Below are 20151 nucleotides of genomic sequence, written 5' to 3' on the forward strand. Positions count from 1 at the left end.
TAATGATCCCCACGGGGAGAGTGGGCTGTTGTACAAGAAAGGAGCAAGAGGACACAGCAATGGAAATCAAAGTGCAGTATATATTAGTATATAGAATGTACTGTGTGGGAATTAGCATTTATAAACACTTCAAGTGTAGGATGGGAAATAACAGCTTTATTATGTATAGCATTTAGTCATAAAAATATATTGTCTTTTAAAACTTCCTCTCCATCACCGTGACCATTTTTCTCCCCTCCAACAGAAAGCCAACCCTAACTCCTCCTTCCTCGGTGGGGAGCGAATCACACGCCTGTTTGAGCTGGGTGTGGAGCCGGAGAGGCGGGGCTGGGTGGAGCGATACCTGACCTTCATGGAGGAGAGGGGCACACCTGTCGCCCAGCTTCCAGTGGTGGGCAAGAAGCCGCTGGATCTCTGGAAGCTCTACGTAGCGGTCCGAGAAATTGGAGGCCTCGCCATGGTAAAGTAGAGGGAACCAGCCCAGTGCTGATGTGGTGGGAACTGGATGGACAGATTACAGATCCTGTTACAGCAAACCCAAATCAGTCTGAAGGCAAACGTGGAGTAAATCTTAGAAAACCATTATTCATTTGAATTTAAAAATATAGGAGTTCTGAGAAACTTCACACCAAGTACGATAAAATATAGAACGTGTCAGATTTCATAGAAAACCTGGAAAAAGTTAGTCAAAGTTGACACATTGGTCATCCTTATCCAAAACCATGTGAGCATTTATGCTGCTCCAGTGACACCTTTGTTGGTTTGTGACGTGATGTCGCAAACCAAAACCGCTGTCTGGTCCTGTTGCCGTGTGACAGCAGATTTTTTTTCTGCTGGAATCAGATTAGATGCAATGTTTTACTTTGGCGCCCTTTGAAAACATAACTGCAAGTTTTAAACAGAGGGGTGGGGGCGAGCGCTGGCACTGAGGCCCCGTCCACACGGTGCCGGAACTTTTTGAAAAGGCAACTTTTTTTCACCCTGATTCACTTCCACACTGCAGCGTTTTCAAAAAGATCTCCATCCACACGTATCCGCATCAGTGCGTTGATTAACACACAAGGACACTCCCCCCCCAGATAGAAAAAGTTGCGGATACACCGTCCACACGACAACGCAGACCCAGCATTTTCAAAAAATTTCACCTTTGCCAGCATTTTCAAAAAGTTGCGTTTTTGTCCCGGATATCTGCGTTGTCATGTGGACGGAAGGCGTAAACACAACAAAAAAGTTGCGTTTTCAAAAAGTTCCGGCACCATGTGAACGGGGCCTTAGAGGGAGGACTGAAATCAGGCCTTATTGTCAATTACATCAGCAGGATCAACAAGGTCAGCCTATGCCTGTTTTTGTTAAAATCCAGAGTGAGCTGCCCTGAACTGTTGGAAGATTGTAAGTGTGTGGTCAGTGGTGACCACACACTTTTGGTAATATAATTGTTTAGCTGTTAAAGTAGGAAGATATCAAAATAAGTTTGTGCAGTTTTCCAACATGACGTACACTTCTGTGTTTAAGTTATCCGTTAGGACTGAAAGTGCCCTTTTTTTGGAATTGATTATTTTGATGTTGCTCAGCAGGGTGTGTTTTACTGAATTCCAAACAGCACAGCAAGTCTGTGGAGGAGGCCACTGAGAAAATACTACGTACACCAGAGCGTGTTCTTTAAGCAGCCCTCTCGTAATGACCACAGATTCTCATGCTACTTCATGTCTCGCCATCCCCCTCGACCCTCCACCTGTCAGGTAAACAAAAACAAAAAATGGCGGGAGCTGTCTTCTACTTTGAACGTGGGCACGTCCAGCAGCTCTGCCAGCTCGCTGAAGAAGCAGTACATCCAGTATCTGTTTGCCTACGAGTGCAAGATGGAGAGGGGAGAGGAGCCGCCGGCCGACAGCAGCAGCAGCGGTGGCAGCCTGGCTGGAGGCGACAGCAGGAAGCAGGTCAAGATCCAGCCACCCTCACCTGGTAAGGCCTGGGAACGTGACAGTTCGCTGGTTGTTTCTCACAACTACACTCACCCATCTGCTGACAGGCAAACAACAGGTGCTGCTGATCACACCACAGGTGTCAGGATCACCAGAGGAACATTGTAATGCGCAGCATCCCCATAAAAAGGGGCTGACACTCAGGGCTGCCATTCTGTGTGGCTTAAAGAAACATTGTCGGTTAGAGAAGCTTCATAGAAAAGATTTATTGAGAGTGTGGCGTCAGTGTGTTCCCAGTCATGCATGAGGTTAATTGTCAAAAATAAAAAATACAATGGTTGGAGCTTTGTTGTCAGCTGCTGTCCACATTAGATGGATTTGAATGAATTTGTTAAAGCCAAGACGGTAGAATTCAATATCTGTAACCTAACTGTTGTATTCATTTTTGTAGCTGACTGCCTTTACAAGCATCGAACCTTAAAACAATATCCACATGACAAATTATATTAGATTTTTTTTTTTTTAACTTATTATTACGATGTGTTGTAACTCAGGGGTGTCAAACTCATTTTCAGAGGGCCACATCAGCATAATGGCTGTCCTCAAAGGGCCAGATGTAGCTTATAAATGTAACTACTCCTTAATGATAAATATCTCTGAATTTATTACTTATTCGAGTTACAAACATTACAGTTGTTCATAAAAAAATATATTTACTAGTTCCTCTGTTATAACATAAATCCTAAATCCATAAATCCTTAATTTGTCAGGTTATTAAATAACTCCATCAATCAAGGCTCAAACTATCCAAGTCAATTAAAAAATAACATCAAATTCAAGTTAGGACATTAATTTTGTTCAAAACATTTTTGTCAAAGTTAAAATGGGCTTAATTACTTCATCGTGGGAAATGTAGTTTTGGTCAAAGTACACTTTTGACCTATTTATTTTTGGTCAGTCTGATGTTTTATGCTCTCGCGGGCCACATACAACGACCGCCATCGGTGCTGTTGACCTACAGGGTGCCGGTGGAAATTGGACTACTGTTGGTCGAAGAAGGAGAGGAAGAAAGTGTGTTCGTAAGAAGAGAGAGAAGAGGAATGCCAGGAGTATAGGACTGAGAGTAGGGACGTTGAATGTTGGAAGTATGACAGGAACACGTTGAGACTTGGTTGACATGATGCAGAGGAGAAAGTTAGACATACTGTGTGTCCAGGAGACCAGGTGGAAAGGTAGCAAGGCTAGAAGTTTAGGAGCAGGGTTCAAGTTGTTCTACCATGGTGAAGATGGGAAGAGAAATGGAGTAGGAGTTATCCTGAAGGAGGAGTTTGTCACAAATGTCCTGGAGGTAAAAAGAGTGTCAGATAGAGTGATGAGTCTGAAGCTAAGGAATCAAAGGTGTGATGTTCAATGTTGTTAGTGGGTATGCTCCACAGGTAGGATGTGAGCTGGAGGAGAAGGAAGCTGAAAAAGGAAGAGTGTTGCATGACTTTTAGGAAGGAGTTAAGAGAGGCTCTGGGTGGTCAGGAGGTGCTTCCAAATTACTGGACAAGCTAATGTGATCAGGGAGACAGGTAGGAGTGTACTTGGTGTGTCATCTGGAAGGAAAGTAGATAAGGAGACTTGGTGGTGGAATGAGGAGGTACAGGAGTGTATACAGAGAAAGAGGTTAACTAAGACGAAGTGGGAGACTGAGAGGAGAGTAGACGGTAGTACAGGGAGATGCAGCGTAAGGTGAAGGTAGAGGTAGCAAAGGCCAAACAAGAAGCTTATGATGACTTGTATGCTAGGTTGGACAGTAAGGAGGGAGAGACTGATCTATACAGGTTGGCAAGACAGAGAGACCGAGATGGGAAGGACGTGCAGCAGGTTAGGGTGATTAAGGATAGGGATGGAAGTCTATTGACAGGTGCCAGTAGTGTGATGGGAAGATGGAAAGAGTACTTTGAAGAGTTGATGAACGTGGAAAATGAGAGAGAACAAAGACTAGAAGAGGTGACTGTTGTGGACCAGGATGTAGCAAAGATTAGTCAGGATGAAGTGAGGAGGGCATTGAAGAGGATGAAGAGTGGAAAGGCAGTCGGTCCTGATGATATACCTGTGGAGGTATGGAAGTGTCTAGGAGAGGTGGCGGTAGAGTTTCTGACTGGGTTGTTCAACAGGATCTTAGATAGTGAGAATATGCCTGAGGAATGGAGGAGAAGTGTGCTGGTGCCCATTTTTAAGAACAAGGGAGATGTGCAGAGTTGTGGCAACTACAGAGGAATAAAGCTGATGAGCCATACAATGAAGTTATGGGAGAGAGTAGTGGAAGCTAGACTAAGGGCAGAAGTGAGCATTCGTCAGCAGCAGTATGGTTTCATGCCAAAAAAGAGTACTACAGATGCAGTATTTGCTTTGAGGATGTTGATAGAGAAGTACAGAGAAGGCCAGAGGGAGCTGCATTGTGTTTTTGTAGATCTGGAGAAAGCTTATGACAGGGTGCCCAGAGAGGAACTGTGGTATTGTATGAGGAAGTCTGGAGTGGCAGAGAAGTATGTTAATGCAGTGCAGGACATGTATGAGGACTGTAGACAGTGGTGAGGTGTGCTGTAGGTGTGACAGAGGAGTTCAAGGTGGAGGTGGGACTGCATCAGGGATCAGCTCTGAGCCCCTTCTTGTTGCTATGGTGATGGACAGGCTGACAGACGAGGTTAGACAGGAATCTCCATGGACTATGATGTTCGCAGATGACATTGTGATCTGTACTGAGAGCAGGGAACAGGTGGAGGAGAAGCTAGAGAGGTGGAGGTTTGTCCTGGAAAGGAGAGGATTGAAGGTTAGCCGCAGTAAGACAGAGTACATGTGTGTGAATGAGAGGGACCCAAGCGGAAGAGTGAGGTTAGAGGGAGAAGAGATCAAGAAGGTGGAGGATTTTAAGTACTTAGGGTCAACAGTCCAGAGCAATGGAGAGTGTGTAAAAGAGGTGAAGAAGCGTGTACAGGCAGGATGGAACGGGTGGAGGAAAGTGTCAGGTGTGATGTGTGATCGAAGAGTTTCAGCTGAAATGAAAGGAAAGGTGAACAAAACTGTGGTGAGACCAGCGATGTTGTTTGGTCTAGAGACAGTGTCACTGAGGAAAAGACAGGAGGCAGAGCTGGAGGTAGCAGAGATGAAGATGCTGAGGTTCTCTCTGGGAGTGACCAGGAAGGATAGGATCAGGAATGAGTACATCAGAGGGACAGCGCATGTTAGAGGTTTTGGAGACAAAGTCAGAGAGGCCAGACTGAGATGGTTTGGACATGTCCAGAGGAGAGATAGTGAATATATTGGTAGAAGGATGAACTGCCAGGCAGGAGGCCTAGAGGAAGACCAAAGAGGAGGTTTATGGATGTAGTGAAAGAGGACATGAAGGTAGTTGGTGTGAGAGAAGAGGATGCAGAAGACAGGATTAGATGGAGGCAACTGATTTGCTGAAGGGAAAAGCCGTAAGGAGAAGAAGAAAAAGGGGCGCTGTGTAAGGATTACCATTTCTGCCTCAAACCCGAGTGCTCACCTTTATTTGATTACACCGTTTTAGAGGTTAAACAACACTGTTTTGACGCTGCACCGTGACACAAATGCCCCTGTGTTTGTGTGTGCTGCCCATTCACACTGTGTGCCTCTTTGCACAATCATGACGCCAGGATCAGTAGAGGAGAGTCAGAGGCATATAGAGCAGTAAGGTCACGTCTCTAATTTGCGGCGGAGATGAGAAAAGTGACCCTGGCTTTTAAATAGAACATCAGAGCACTTCACCTGCCGGAGACACTGCAGATTGCTTTTCCTGGCGGGTGGAAAAGAGCACGTGCCTTCATTTGAATACACACAAAAAATACATACGGTGTGCATGAGCCACACACACACACACACACACATTTATGATAAAATATGAGTGGATTCATGTTCCGTCTTGCTTGTGACACTTCATAATGCATCCCCCTCTTCAAGGGGATCCAACCACATCAATATCACAGAATCCCATCAGCTGAGTGTTCGCAGGGACGCTGCCACTTCCACTGTGAAATATGAAGATGAAAATCACCTGCATAATTGATAATGGCTGGTCCTGATGAAGGCTGAACAGTTCTATGCTGCCATTAAAACACATGTGTTCAAGCATTTCTTGCTACCGTTAACTGTTTAGAACACAAAAACACGGTTTCAAAGGAACACAAAACACAAAGTGAGTCGAAAAGATGGGTTTTAATAAAACTCCAGCTTAGCTAAACGTCTTAGAAAAGGCACCAAAGGCAAGCTGTAAAATTATTTGTCTGCTGTAAATCCCCATCATATTCTACACACTGATCACTGTTGTTATTCTGTGTCGGAAAAATGAAGATATTTCCACCTCAAAGATAAGTGTAGCTTAGAAGAAAAAACACATTGCTCTACTAGATCATTTAATGAGCATGAAAAAATAATGTACACAAGTCAGAGCAAACGCGGTGCATTAAGAGGCATCTGCTGTGCTATTTGTAAAGTAAAACTTAATTTATAGCAAGACGGTCCTGGGATATTTTCCTACAATGCAATAACCTTTAAATTAACCCTCTTTATGACTGACATTTCAGATGCGTTCACTTCCAGCCTTACCCCCCCCCCCCCTAGTTGAAGCGCTAAAGATGAGCTGGCTGCTGTTGACTCATTCGAAATCTGTATTTCATGCTCTGTCTCACTTAAGTGTAGTGACGTTGCCTTGTCGCCACGTATTAGCCATTATTTTTAGCAGTACAATATTATCTGAAGCAACAGAGATGCTGAGAAATTTTAACATGTCAGTGAAAAAGCTGGATTTCTTTCATTTAAAGCTACATTTAAATTATTGCACAATCTGTCTTATGTAAAACAAAACCATCCGTCTAATAGGGCGAAATGTTTTCGATGCTTATTTCAAAACGGAATTTTCTTGTAAGAGGACTTTATATGTGTTTATAAAGCAGATGCGATTTTAAAACTCTTAAGAATCTCATCTTAGTTTTGATTCGTATAGTTCGTCTTAAATTTTTATTGCATTTACACAGCATGGCTGTGAAGACAGCGCTGTTATCGCCGTATGGAGATGAATCCCATTCGTTTGCAGTGTGTCTGTCTGATTTGATCTATGCTTCCCTCTGCAGCGCATTCTTCCCTATTGACACCCTGCCAGCCTATATATAGACTGACAGCACAATGATGTCACTGAGGGAGCTTGTCCAGAAGGCTCTTGGGGGGGAGGGGGGGTGTGATAGAGTGCAGCGTGTGTATGTGTGTGTGTGTGTGTGTGTGTGTGTTTGGTGGGGGGGGTGATTAATGAGGACTGGAATGTAGAGCGTAAACAAACTCGACCTCGCCATCACCTTTCATTCACAAAACTGGCTTGGCAGACTGACTCCCCCACCCCCACCCCCCCACCCCTCAGTCCTCAACCACCACCGCCCCCTCCTGATTATGTCACCCGCTGACACACACTTATTTTTTCTTCATCTCCTCCTCTGTCGTTCTTGCCTTGCTCTAAATGTGGAGCAGAGGGCACTTGAGTTCACACCCTCCTTCATCTTCGTCCCGCCGCCGCCGCTCTGTGTTATGTATCCGTCTGTTGCCTGCTCTTTAGGAACAGGAGAAGCCTTCACCTTGGTTTTGACTGCTATTGTTTGTATATGCGTGCACATATGTGTGTGTGTTTGTGTGTGTGTGTGTGTGCCCGTGTTTCTAAAGCAGGGATATCCTGGGAGGTGGAGAATCTGGTGCTCCTTCTTGGCCTCCTCTCAGTTCACCATCATGGGATAGCCATCACATCGTATCTCTCCGTCTCTCTCTCTCTCTGTCTCTCTCCATCCCCTGTGATATGGAGGCAGGGGGCATCATTGAATAATTCAGAATTAGCATGAATGTTTAAACATCGAATCTTTCTCTTTTTTTGCCATGGAAACGTGCGGTGCAGGGAAAGGCCACTGAGGCTCCTCCAGAGGAAGTCCTCCTGAACTAAACGCTCATTAGGATACTTCCACATTCTCTCTTTCTGTCTTTGTCATCTTCCACCCAATACGGGACGCAATTTCCATTTAACCTGCTTCTGGGAATTATTATCCATTGGTTTTATCCGGTTGGGGATTCTTTTTGTCTTCAGATTTTCTAGTCAACTGAAATGAGAAATTCACAGAAATGTGTCTTAACAAAAGGAAATGTGAACCCGGTTCCCGCGGCTGCTTGAGTCTCTATGTGAGGAGCTGTGGTCCTTCTACAAGGAGGTTACAATCGCTTGCGTTCAGCAGGCGTTTGGTGAATTATTAGCTCAGATATTTCTGTATATGCACAGTGTATGTCTTTAAATTCATATGTGCCTTCAGGCGCAACCCTCCACATGAACCCATCATAAAGTCCATGGCACCTTGAAAAAAGAAGTAGAACCGTCTTCAAACGGCTTCCAAATGAAGTGACCCCCATGCGGGAAATTCCCTCTGAGAAATCCTTCCTCCCTCTCCCTTGTCCTCCTCCTCCTCTTCCTCCTCCTCTTCCGTACTCATCCTCGCTGCCTTGGTTTGCAGGAGCTCACTCCTCCTGTATGGCTGCACTGTTAGTGCTTTGGCTGTAAGTACAAAGTTATCTCTCTAATGCAGCACCTGCAGCGAAAAGCCCACCAAGGCCACTCTAACCTGCATCAGCTCCCAGATTGTATCTGAACACATGCAGGGGGGTGGTGGGTCGGGGTGTGTGTGTGTGTGTGTGTGTGTGTGTGTGTGTGTGTGTGTGTGTGTGTGTGTGCGAGGGGGGGGGGGTACTGTCTGATTGTGTTGCCTTTTTTGTGTGTCTGAATTTCTGGGATCATTGAATAATAATCATAAAACTGATAAGGATTGTGTGTCTTCCAGCTAATTCAGGCGGCTCCCTCCAAGGCCCCCAGACCCCCCAGTCGTCTGGCAGCAGCTCCGCAACAGAGGCAACCGGAGATCTGAAGCCTCCCACACCCGCAACGACCCCTCTGGGGCAGGTCACGTCACTGCCTCCGAACAGGTACCACACACACGCAGTGGATAGAGATGTCTGTGGGCACAGATATGATCGGATACATCAACACAAGTAAAAAAGGAAATGCATAATTTTAGGGCTGGGCTAATATGACATCAATTTATTTATTAAATAACATAAGCCCAAGTTCAACATCATATTTTCTCTTTCGAGTACGAGTCTCATTGTGTTCTTTACCCCCTTTTCCCGATGACGTGTCCGGGTGAGTTTTCTGTGTTCTGTGCTCCTCATTTTCAGTTTCCCCTGTCTCGTCATCATCACTCTCTTTTTCCTGCTCGATTGCTTCAGCCTGGTAGACTGCACAGCTCTCAGTTGTGGCCAATGTATCCTGTCCTCTTTCATTTCTCCCAGATTTAATCCCGGACAGACTGCCGGTTTTCAACAAGTTATGCATTTTGGCTTATTATTGTTGTTGCTATCAAAACAAGCTAGCACGTAGCTAGGAGAAAGCCAAGTGCATTTTGGGTTGTTTTTTTGTTGTTTTTTTATTTAAAATTTTCCCAAAACGTTTTTTAATTGAAAATTACAAATGACTTACGTGAATGAATTTAAATATTTAAACTGTTAATCCTCCGTTAAAAAGTGTTTAAATTATTTATTTAATTGTTTATGTATTTCAAGGTGCTCAGCTGCCATTACGCTCGCGCACCCCCTAGCGGCAGCTCGCACACCACACTTTGGGAATCCCTGATCTATGGTCTTACTCACACTGGCCTTCCCCATATGCACTAGTCTAGGCACTAGTCAGGTACTTCTTTCAGGGTACCCTGAAAGTTGGTCATTGTAAGACGCGGGATGCTGCCATCTCTGACTGACTTGTTTAACACTGTACCTGTAAACTTTAAATATGATAAACTTGCTAGAGCTACTGAGAAGTTTTGTGATTTTTAAAATAAGCAGCTATTTTCCTGTAAACATTCTCATATTTTGTTCATATCAGGCAGTTTGAGAAAGACATTTTCACAGCATAACGTTTGTCGAGAGTTTTAATGGCTTGTTTGAGCCCACTTTGTTTCACATTAGCTGTGGGAGCGATGGAATGCCTGTTGTTTATCACCCTTCAGTCTTTTTCATGTGTTGCATCAGTAAAAGCTTTTTTTAAAGCACCTGGTCACTTGTTGGTCCCTGAACATCATGTGTTCAGGGATGGTTTATGGGTAATGGAGAAATTGTTCTAAATGTCAGAATTTTTGATTTATCTCCCAGTCCTGAATTACATGTATGCTTTCATGCTTTGGTGACTTTGAAGGTTTTGGTTTTTTTGGCTTTTTTAGAAATTGTCTTTTCTCGTTTGCTGATTTCTTGTTTGTCTACAAAATGCAGGCCCCTTTTTGTGGCAGATTATATTTGCAGACTGGGAGAGAAAACAGACTTCTTCTCTTGCTTTGATTTTGATATTACGTGTGAGAAGTTGTTTTCCTGGCAAACAAGAGTGTTCTATTTTTTAGGGTTGGTTTTTTTTTTACCTCTGCGTTGGTATGTTTGGTGTCTTTTAAGCCTGTGTTGGCAGTAATCTGCATGACACAAATAAATACAAAAAAATGTTGTGGAAAATAACTAAAAGTATTTACTTTGGCACAGCTTTTTCATTTTTGAGGTGTGTGTATAGTTCTGAATTTTGTCAGCAGTTTTACCTTTCACTCCATTACATTTATTAGGTAAATGTCATAATTACTAATCAATACAAACTGTAATGTCAGTTCTGTACAAGTGTTTAAATGTAGTTTCACTTTGAGTAGCAGGTGCTACGTGTATATATTATTACAAATCTAAGTAATGAAACACTGACAGGTGTTATTTTGCACGATGAGTATTTTTACTTACAGTACTTGTGTATTTATTCCTAATACTGTACTTGGTAACATATCAGGACATATATCCTGTTGCTCCTGATTATATTCTTAAATGTAATGTCTGCACTTCTTCGTATCAACCTTAAACATCGATCACTAAAGCAATTAGGAAGTTGAAATGATTTTTTTTTTTCAAAATAAAAGCATTGCATTTAATGAGAAATCCTTCACAACGGGCATCTTATCCGTATTGTCAGAGTGTGCAGTCCTTACACCTCCTCTCTTTGCTCTTCCTCCCTGTCCAGGAGCAGTGTAAGCATACAGGACCCCTTCTCAGAGGTGAGCGACCCGGCCTTCCAGAAGCAGCGTGCTGCCTCCCTGCCCCCCTCCACTCCCTACCAGCAGGGCCTCAATATGCCTGAAATGATGATGAGGATGCAGTATGACACCAAGGACCCCTTTGCTGGGATGAGGAAAAGTTAGTGACATCTCTTTATTCAAACATTGATCCCAACAGATCTTTCCCCTCTTTTACAAATAATTATGAGACCATCAACTAGTTAGCAGTTTAATACAAAGTTACACATAGTGTTTAAATTGCAATATTTAAATGTGAATGTCATCTTAAAACTTTTGATAGTGGCTGTTTGTTAAAATTACTCCACCCCAGCCATTGTTCTTTTGTCTGTCTCATAGGTCTAATTCATTGTCTAGTCCCCATGTTGCATGAAGCATGTTGCTTTAGATCAAGTGTGTGTGTGTGTGTGTGTGTGTGTGTGTGTGTGTGTGTGTGTGTGTGTGCGTGCGTGCGTGCTTGCATGTGTTTTACTGCTTAGACTATGAAAGGAGCCAGGTAGTACTACGCCACACATCCCTTTATCAGAAAAACACACCAGCCCGTCTGATGTTCTTGTAGCTTTGCCTTCGTCTCATCCTAACTTTGTTCGTCCTTTTCATCCTCCTCGTTCCCAACCTTTCATCCCTCCCATCTTGCTGAGAAGCACCTGTTTAGACCAACTCATGTGGTTTCGGTTTTCAAAACAAGCAACAGCGTTAGAGGAGATAGCGGCTCCTCTGAAGGCTGAGGAGAATGGAGTCTGAATGAATAATATGGGGGTTGTTAGCTGCATAACAACAATTGCAGCCTCAGAACAAAAGGTCTAATCAGGTGTGGCGAATATTCATGGTGGAAGCCTGCCCCCTGGTGGTGAAGGAAAAATATTGCATCAAATTAATACACAATTTTTCACATATTATTTGTTGAAGTCTGTGATTTCTGTCTCTTTTTTTTTTTTAATATAATGTTGATATTCGAGCTCATTTGCTATACTCTTTCATAGTGGCGGGGGCTGATCCCTACATGCCAGGCCAGATGCCCAGTGGAGGTATGCAGGAAATGTATGGGCGACCCCCGTCAGCCTTGAGCATGAGCCAGCGGTCGCAGTATCCATACGGCCCTGGCTATGATAGGAGGTAGGCACACAAGTCACCTAACAAGCATGGTGATGCTGCAGTATCTCATTATTTGTTGGATATTTCTCTAACACACACTCTATAGTCTGTTATTATGATATTTTAACTTGAATCGACACGTCAGTGTTAGCGTTTAACATCAGCGGCATGAAAACTCTCCTGCTGTTTGCTCCTCTAGAGCGGACCATGTCATGGGGATGGAGGGGAGCATGGGTCCCCCTGGCAACCAGAACAACCTGGGGCCTTCTAACAGTGAGGGCAGCATGTACTCTCCCAGTAGATACCCGTCACAGCAGAGGTCAGCACAAGCATGTGTGTGTAGTAGAGTACGCGTGTGTACAACGGCAAAAAGAAAAGAAAACGAGAAGTGCTTGTCTTCACCGTGTTTTATAGCCCTCCTCTTCCTCCCTGTTGTGTTTCAGACATGATGGCTACGGTCAGCAGTATCCCGGCATTCCTTATGGGATGCATCCATCTGGGATTTACCCACAGCAACAGGTGGGGGTAGTTTGATAATGTCCACAGTGTCCGAATGTGATGTAGGAAACAGGGAATTAAATCTGAACGATATTAATATTTTACACAGACTACAAATACAGACAGAATACGTTAAAGGAAGATGTTCAGGTTGTTTTTTATTATTATTATTGTTATGTTGACATTTTTGTATTTTAGAAACACATTTTTTTTAATCATTTGGATCCATAAAATCATGTGTTTTCCTTAAAATGAATGCAGAGGAATTTTTTTTTTGGTCATCCCTTTGAATTCTGTTTGATTTCTTCTGATCTAAATCAGTGAGGTAAAAATGATTTTTGGTGCATTTTTAGGTGCAAGGTAAGCTTTCATCATTAAAATGCATTTTTCACATAAATTGGTTGGGTTGTTATAATTGATCATTCCCTCTTAAACTCAAAGCTGTGGCTAATGCAGCCAAATAATTTAGTTGTATGCAACTCTTTTCATGTCAGTTCTGTCAGATTTAGCTCAGAACCGTCCACATTTGTGAATCCGGTCTTACACTAACATGATACTCTGCCTCTCCCCATAAAAAAACCAAAACACTAACTATGTAGAAATTAAAACACACTAAGATTTGCATGAAGGACTCTCCTCATCCTGGAGCGCTGGTGTGTGTCGTGGTTTTTAACATGACGTGTAATCTTTACCCATCTATATCTTTGCTTTCAGCACGGCTACAAACGGCCCATGGACGGCATGTACGGCCCCCCACCCAAGAGGCATGAAAGCGACATGTATGCCCTGCAGTACGGCAACCAGCAGCCGGACATGTACAACCACTACGGTGGGGGCTACTCTGAACACAGACCCATCCAGGGGCAGTTCCCCTTCCCCTACTCCCGCGATCGCATGGCCCCTTCAGGTCAGAGCCAGCACAGCATGATGGGAGGAGGCCCCACTCCTAACCACGCCACCGACGGCCCCAACATGTGGCCATCAAGGACAGACCTGGGCTATCCCTACCCTACCAGACAGGGGCCGCCATCACAAATGGCAGCGTATAGCTCCATCGGTAGAGACGACATGGATGGGCGGCCCGGGCAGGAGCAGTGGCACCGTCAGTCTCCCTACATGTCATCATCAGGGGGCATGGCTGCCCTTTCCTCACGCCAGCCAACTTCCTATTCTAACTCTCCATCCATGACCAACCACTTATCCAGGGCGCCCAGCCCGGGGGCCTTCCAGCGTTCCGTCGACTCACGGATGTCGCCCAGCAAAGCTCCGTTCATGTCGCCCATGAAGATGCCCAAGCCTGGAATGAACATGATGAGCTCACAGGGCGGTGGGGCCCTTGTTCAGTTTCCTCCTAACCTAAGACGAGACCTCAACTACCCACTGGGGTCGATGGAGGCCACCATACCCGTTCTGAAGCCTCGACGAAAGCTCAGCTCCAAGGACACTGGTGAGATGGAGTTTCACTACTGTTTCAGTAATCACAGTTTTCAACCAGGCTGGGATGTGAATGGGATGGAATAGCTTATTCCTGCAGATGCATCTCTGATTATTTAAGTCTACTTGTGCATTTAGCTCGGAAAATCTGCGCCTCTATAAATATGTTTCATATCTGCCCCTGATCTGCAGCTACACCTAATTTTCAGATAGAATCAGCGGCAACATGAGTTAGAAAAGTTGAACTATCACGCGGATTTCTTCTTTTATCTTTTACAAAATGTCTGATGGGCTGTTTTTTTTGGGGGTTTTTCTTCCCGTGTCAAAACAATCCCCTGACACAGGAACGCCTGAGGCTTGGCGTGTGATGATGTCTCTGAAATCTGGCCTCCTGGCAGAGAGCACGTGGGCTCTAGACACCATCAACATCCTGCTGTATGATGACAGCACCGTGGCCTCCTTTAACCTCTCCCAGGTACGACCGCCTGTTGACGTGAGGGATTCATTCAGCTCGTAGCAACATGCTGTGCCAGTTTGATATATAGCACATTTCCTGATCTTCAAGATAAACCTTTCTAAATTACAATATTTTGACATGTTTGTGTGAATTTAATTTATTAAGTCCAAAAAAAAAAAATCAGACTTGAATGCGGCAATGCTCTCCTCAGATATGAAAGCTTGATTTTATATTCAACATCTGGGACTACTTGATTTCACATGTCTGATTTTCAATTGCAGAAATTGTTGACTTTTGTTTTCCCCATGTCCGACCAGTTGCCCGGATTCCTTGAGCTGATAGTGGAATACTTCCGCCGTTTCCTGATTGAGATCTTTGGCATCTTGGAAGAGTTTGAAGTGGGGACTATGACTCAGAAAAGCGTTTTTAACCATAGTTCTACCCATGAAGAAGAAGGCGGTCCAGGCCAAGAAACAGATTCAACCGTCCAACCTGAACAGGAGGCGGCTCCAGGAGCTGAGAGCCAACAGGAACAAGCAGGAAGTATGACAGAGGAGGCTGTCCCAGTCGGTGTGGAGCCACAGGTAATGAAGGCGGACGGTGAGGAGATATCTGAGGTAACCACAAAGACAGAGGGGAAAGATGAAGAAGACAAAGAGAAAAGGGGAATAGAAGAAGAAGAGAGTGAAAAAGCACCAGACTGTAAAAAGGAGTGTGTTGATCAGCCTGTCACCAATCTTGAACCTAAACCTAAACAAGCCAGCAAATACGACAAGCTCCCCATCAAGATCGTCCACAAAGAGGACCTGATTGAAGACAAGACAGAACACTTAGGTTATATCACAGAGTTCACCAGCGGGCTGCTGCACTGGCAGGCCGGTGGGGGTGATTCTACGGCACACATTCAAACACAGTTTGAACCACGGAGTGAACCAGTCGCCCGAAAAAATAACAAGACGAGAAGAGAAAGCAGAGACGAGATGGAAGAGGACGACGGGAAGAAACAGCCGCTGAAACATATCATTGCTACTATCGATGATGTCCTGTGCGCTCGGGTGGACGCGCTGTCTTACGCTCATCCTGCACGCTCTCTGCCATCCTACCCGTTCAGGGTGCATTCAGACGGGGAGCAGGATCACATCACCCTGCTGGAGGACGAGCCTCGCTGTCTGGACGAGGCTCCGCTCTCCACCACATCCGCCTGGCAGGACTCGCTTTCCAAACGGTGCCTCTGTGTCTCCAACATCATCCGGAGCCTGTCGTTCATCCCAGGGAACGACTCGGATATGTCTCGCCACCCTGCGTTGGTTCTCCTCCTGGGGAAGCTGCTCCTGCTGCACCACCAGCACCCGGAGAGGAACAGGTCGTCCCCCAGCTACCAGAGGGATGAACAGCAGGACCAAGGGCTGTCGAGTAGCAAAGAGGAATGGTGGTGGGAGTGCCTGAGTCTGCTCAGGGAGAACGCCATGGTCACGCTCGCCAACATCTCTGGTCAGCTGGATCTCTCCACCTATCCGGACACTATCTGCCTCCCCATCTTGGATGGCCTCCTCCACTGGATGGTGTGCCCTTCAGCTGAAGCCCAGGACCCTTTCCCATCAATAGCCCCGCACTCCCAGCTCAGTCCCCAGAAATTGGCGCTGGAATGCCTCTGCAAGCTGAGCATCCTGGGCGGTAACGTTGACCTCCTGCTGGCGACACCACCTTTCAGTCGCCAGGAGAAACTCTTCACTGTCTTGGTGCGTTTCATCGGGCAGAGGAAGGCCCAGGTGTACAGAGAGATGGCGGTGGCCGGGCTCTCCCACCTGGCACAGGGAGACCCCACGGCGGCCCGTGTCATAGCCATGCAGAAGGGCAGCGTGGGTAATTTGGTTGGTTTCTTGGAGGATGGTGTTAGCATGGCACAGTATCAGCAGAATCCTCACAGTCTGCTCCACATGGGGCACCCCCATATGGATCCACCTAGCATCAACATGATGTGCAGAGCAGCTAAAGGCCTGTTGGCTATGGCTAAAGTGGAGGAGAACAAGACAGAGTTTGTGCTGTACGAAAGCAGATTATTAGATATCTCCATTTCCTCCGTGCTGAACACGGGAGTAGCGGCTGTTATTTGCCAAGTTCTCTTTCACTTGGGAAAATCATGACAAGAGGAGAGTCGGGACTTGCATGGCAGACGCTAACGCAGACAAGATATTTGTGTGGTTTTCTATTTTATTTATCAAACTGAAACTAAATGTTTTTTAAAGAAGTATCCACGTAAAAATATGTATAGCTTCTGGATCCTGTTGAGAAAAAAAAAAGTGGGTTTTGGAGGTGAAAACTCATTTTAATACAAGTATTTAATACCTGCTGGTGTTGGACTGCTACATTTGATATTTTTGGTTGCTATTTGTTTTTTGTTTATTTACTTTTTTAGCCAAAGCTGCCACCAGATTTTGGTGCTCAATTAAGTGTTTCCTTTTGATTCGATGAGTCATTGAGATGTTTTTCAGTTTTATAAATAATAATATACTCATCAACATTTTGTTAATGGAGAGTATTTATTTAAAATGTGACACTGTACAGTAGTTTGAACTTTTTTGCCAACGCTTGTGGAGGGGAAAAAAAAAAAAGAAACACTGACTTTTTAAAGTGAAATGTATATGTCTCCATCGCTGGAAGATAATTTGTGCAATAGGACTAGAGCAAGCTGTCCCTTTCTGAGAGCAAGGTGTAAACCTCCTGCAGTGTGTGCTTTAGGCCATGAGGGGGCAGCATTACACCAGCCAATCAACATGAGAGAATATCATCTGTCAAAAGAAGTGTCTAATTTATCAATCATAGCCTCAATGACTTTCACGGATGAACTGTGTTTCCCAAGCACTTGTTGTCATGTCCGTTTTTTTGTTTTTTTTCATTACTGTGTATATAAACCGTTGTAAAATGGATGCACATGATTCTTTCAGTCTCAATCAAGCAGAGCAAAAGATGGGACTTTCTGACTATTATAACAAATGCTTTTATTGTTGGTAAAATTTGTTATTGTTATTATACATATTTTGTTAAAGGGGTCAAATATTTGAACATGTATGTAACTGATGTTTCAATGTAAAAATTCCTGTATGCATTGTATTATAGCTGAGAAAACAATCGCTTTGGTAATCAAACGTGGAAGTGCCAGGGTGAAAGGATACGTAGGCGAGGTTAAAACCGATGCCGAACACATTTCTGTTTGTTACTGTCCTCCATTCATGTCAATGGGCAAATTTTTTGACTCTGGATCATGCTCTAAAAGAAAGGTGTGAAAATAATCCTCCAAATGTCCAGAAAGTTCATCGTAAACTTTGACGTTTTTTCATATGACTCCATGTCTCTCTTTTTCTCACATTCACATTTATACTCTGTGCTGCACATGTCACAAATAAATGTACAATGAACATTGTTAAGCACCGGAGACGTTGCATTATGTCCAGACAATCCTAGGCCAATAAAACAAACATCAACTGCTGATATGGGCTGATTTTTATTGATTCCATTCAAAATAACTTGATCACAATCACAACTGAAATCTCCAGCTTTTGAAATAAAACTATACTTTGTGATCAGACAGCCTTATTGATTTACGTCAGTCAAGTACAGCACTTCAAATGCAAGGATGACGGCTGTTCATGTATCACTTCAGAGGTCTCTGATGTATTCAGTGTCATTTATGGATCTCTAACGGCACATTAACAGGTCAGCTGTGATGCTTTATATCACAATGCATCATCTATAACCGCCACCAAGGAGGTTAAGTCATCTATTTGGATCGTTTGTCAGCACAAAAAAAATGCCTTCATGGATTTACATGAGATATGGATGGAGGGTTGTGCACGTGGCCAGGAACTACCCATTAGGTTTTGGAGTTGACCCAGACTGAGGAGTGGATCCACGATGGGTTTTATTTTGACAAATTACCATGAAAATGGTGGAAGAGTGGGCGCTGTCCCAGTCAAGGAAGCACTGAAATTTTGATTAGAGCCAGATTGAGCTTCACTTTCTATAAACATTGTGAGAAACTTTAAAGCAGTTATTTTTTACATTTTGGAAACAATCAACTCTCTGCCTTGAAATATAAGATATGGTTTGTAACCCAGCTGTCAGTTTGATTAATTTATCTGAGGGTTTGGGTCAAAATAATCTTCCAATTTTGCCATTTCCAGGGCCGTTTCTCGATTCCAGCCTCTGTGGGGATTTATTAATGACTTTCAGAAGGAACAATAAACATCATCCTGTTGTCTGGAGACTCTGGTGCCTTTAAGGTGTTTTTTTCTTTTTTATTGTAAGTTTTCTTAGCATATGAGTGTTCCTCCTCCTCCTCCAGATGGAATGTAGAAAGGATTAGTGCTGATTTGTTGTGTTCAAAGGGTCACAAACTAATTTCAAACACATTAAGGAACTGCAACTATTCTTTTAGCTGAGTTTACTCCGCCTCCTTGTTCTGTTCAGGAATGACATCGCCTCCACCCAATAAAAGTTTTAGGATTGGAGGACTTCTCTCCCTCAGAGGACATCTCTCCAGCCATGATTAAACCCACACCTTGTGTGACAGTTCCACTGCCATCCCAGCAGGTCGAGCTTCCTGCAGGTCTGAAGGAGCCTACAGGGAGTTTCTGCAGGTTGTTTCTCTCTTCATGAACAGTTACTGTACATTACATAATGCTAAATGATTGTGCTTCTTGGTTTGTCTCATGAGGTATGCCATGCTAGAATGTCCTTGTTCATGGATTTACATTTCCTTTTTTAGTTTTATCAATTACTGTACGTCCATGATTCGACAATATTTGTCCTCCAATATCTGCAGCTTTATTCACAACATTAGACAGTTGGGACATAATCCTTAGCGACAGATTTTCCAGATGTTATAAAGATGACTGGGTAGCAGCCTCATGCCTTCATCTCCTATTAAAGACTGTACATAGAGTTTAATCTACATATTTGTGTTTATTACATCCCGCTTCAAAGCAGTGATGTATTGTAATTCAGTGTTCGTGTGTTCGTCCGCTTGTTCGTCTATTCGTTCATTTGTCCACCAAATATCTTCGCAACCGTTGTAGATAGAAAGATGAAACAAAAAGCACATTACTCGAGCAGCACAGGGTATGAAAATGAGATGATGACCACAACCTAGAGAACACTAGGTCAAGGACAGATTTCAACTTTTGTACACTCAGGAACCGGATTAGAAAGACAAGGGAGGCCAGTGTAAGACCATAGATCAAAGCTAGTGCTTTGATCTACCTATGCACTAGCTTTGATCTATGGTCAAAGTTAGTGCATAGCTTTGACCTACCCTGAAAGGTCAAAGTTATGCACTGGTCAGATAATACTTTCAGGGTACCCTGACCTACCCTTCGCGACATGTTGCAGTCTCTGACCGCCTTGTTATCACTGTTTCTCACACGTCTTCCTTCGAATGAAGACAAATTGCTGAGTGCAAACACAAAAATGGGATGTGGACTGAGTTTAAAAGCAAATGTAAACACAAGATAATCTCTCATTACTGTCAACGACATTCCCTCTAACTGGAGTTTATTGGATTCAGTTCAGA

General features: G+C 44.0%; 1 protein-coding gene across 5 annotated transcripts in view; it reads left to right on the forward strand.

The window, feature by feature from the left end:
* The window catches only part of LOC137610611 (AT-rich interactive domain-containing protein 1B-like), a 172620-nt gene extending 154549 nt beyond the window's left edge, over nucleotides 1-18071 (forward strand). For 4 of the 5 annotated variants that reach the window (XM_068338283.1, XM_068338287.1, XM_068338284.1 and 1 more), the window contains 10 exons: nucleotides 245-460; nucleotides 1740-1962; nucleotides 8792-8933; nucleotides 11047-11219; nucleotides 12082-12214; nucleotides 12393-12512; nucleotides 12637-12712; nucleotides 13406-14138; nucleotides 14470-14600; nucleotides 14900-18071. In XM_068338283.1, the coding sequence (XP_068194384.1) occupies nucleotides 245-460; nucleotides 1740-1962; nucleotides 8792-8933; nucleotides 11047-11219; nucleotides 12082-12214; nucleotides 12393-12512; nucleotides 12637-12712; nucleotides 13406-14138; nucleotides 14470-14600; nucleotides 14900-16726 (3774 nt within the window). In that variant the 3' untranslated portion in view covers nucleotides 16727-18071. The remainder of the gene's footprint in view (nucleotides 1-244; nucleotides 461-1739; nucleotides 1963-8791; nucleotides 8934-11046; nucleotides 11220-12081; nucleotides 12215-12392; nucleotides 12513-12636; nucleotides 12713-13405; nucleotides 14139-14469; nucleotides 14601-14899) is intronic. The other variant, XM_068338286.1, reaches the window with a different exon arrangement.
* The last annotated feature ends 2080 nt before the right edge of the window (nucleotides 18072-20151 follow it).

The sequence above is a fragment of the Antennarius striatus genome, chromosome 17 (genome assembly GCF_040054535.1).
Source record: "Antennarius striatus isolate MH-2024 chromosome 17, ASM4005453v1, whole genome shotgun sequence".
Classification (NCBI taxonomy): Eukaryota; Metazoa; Chordata; class Actinopteri; order Lophiiformes; family Antennariidae; genus Antennarius; species Antennarius striatus.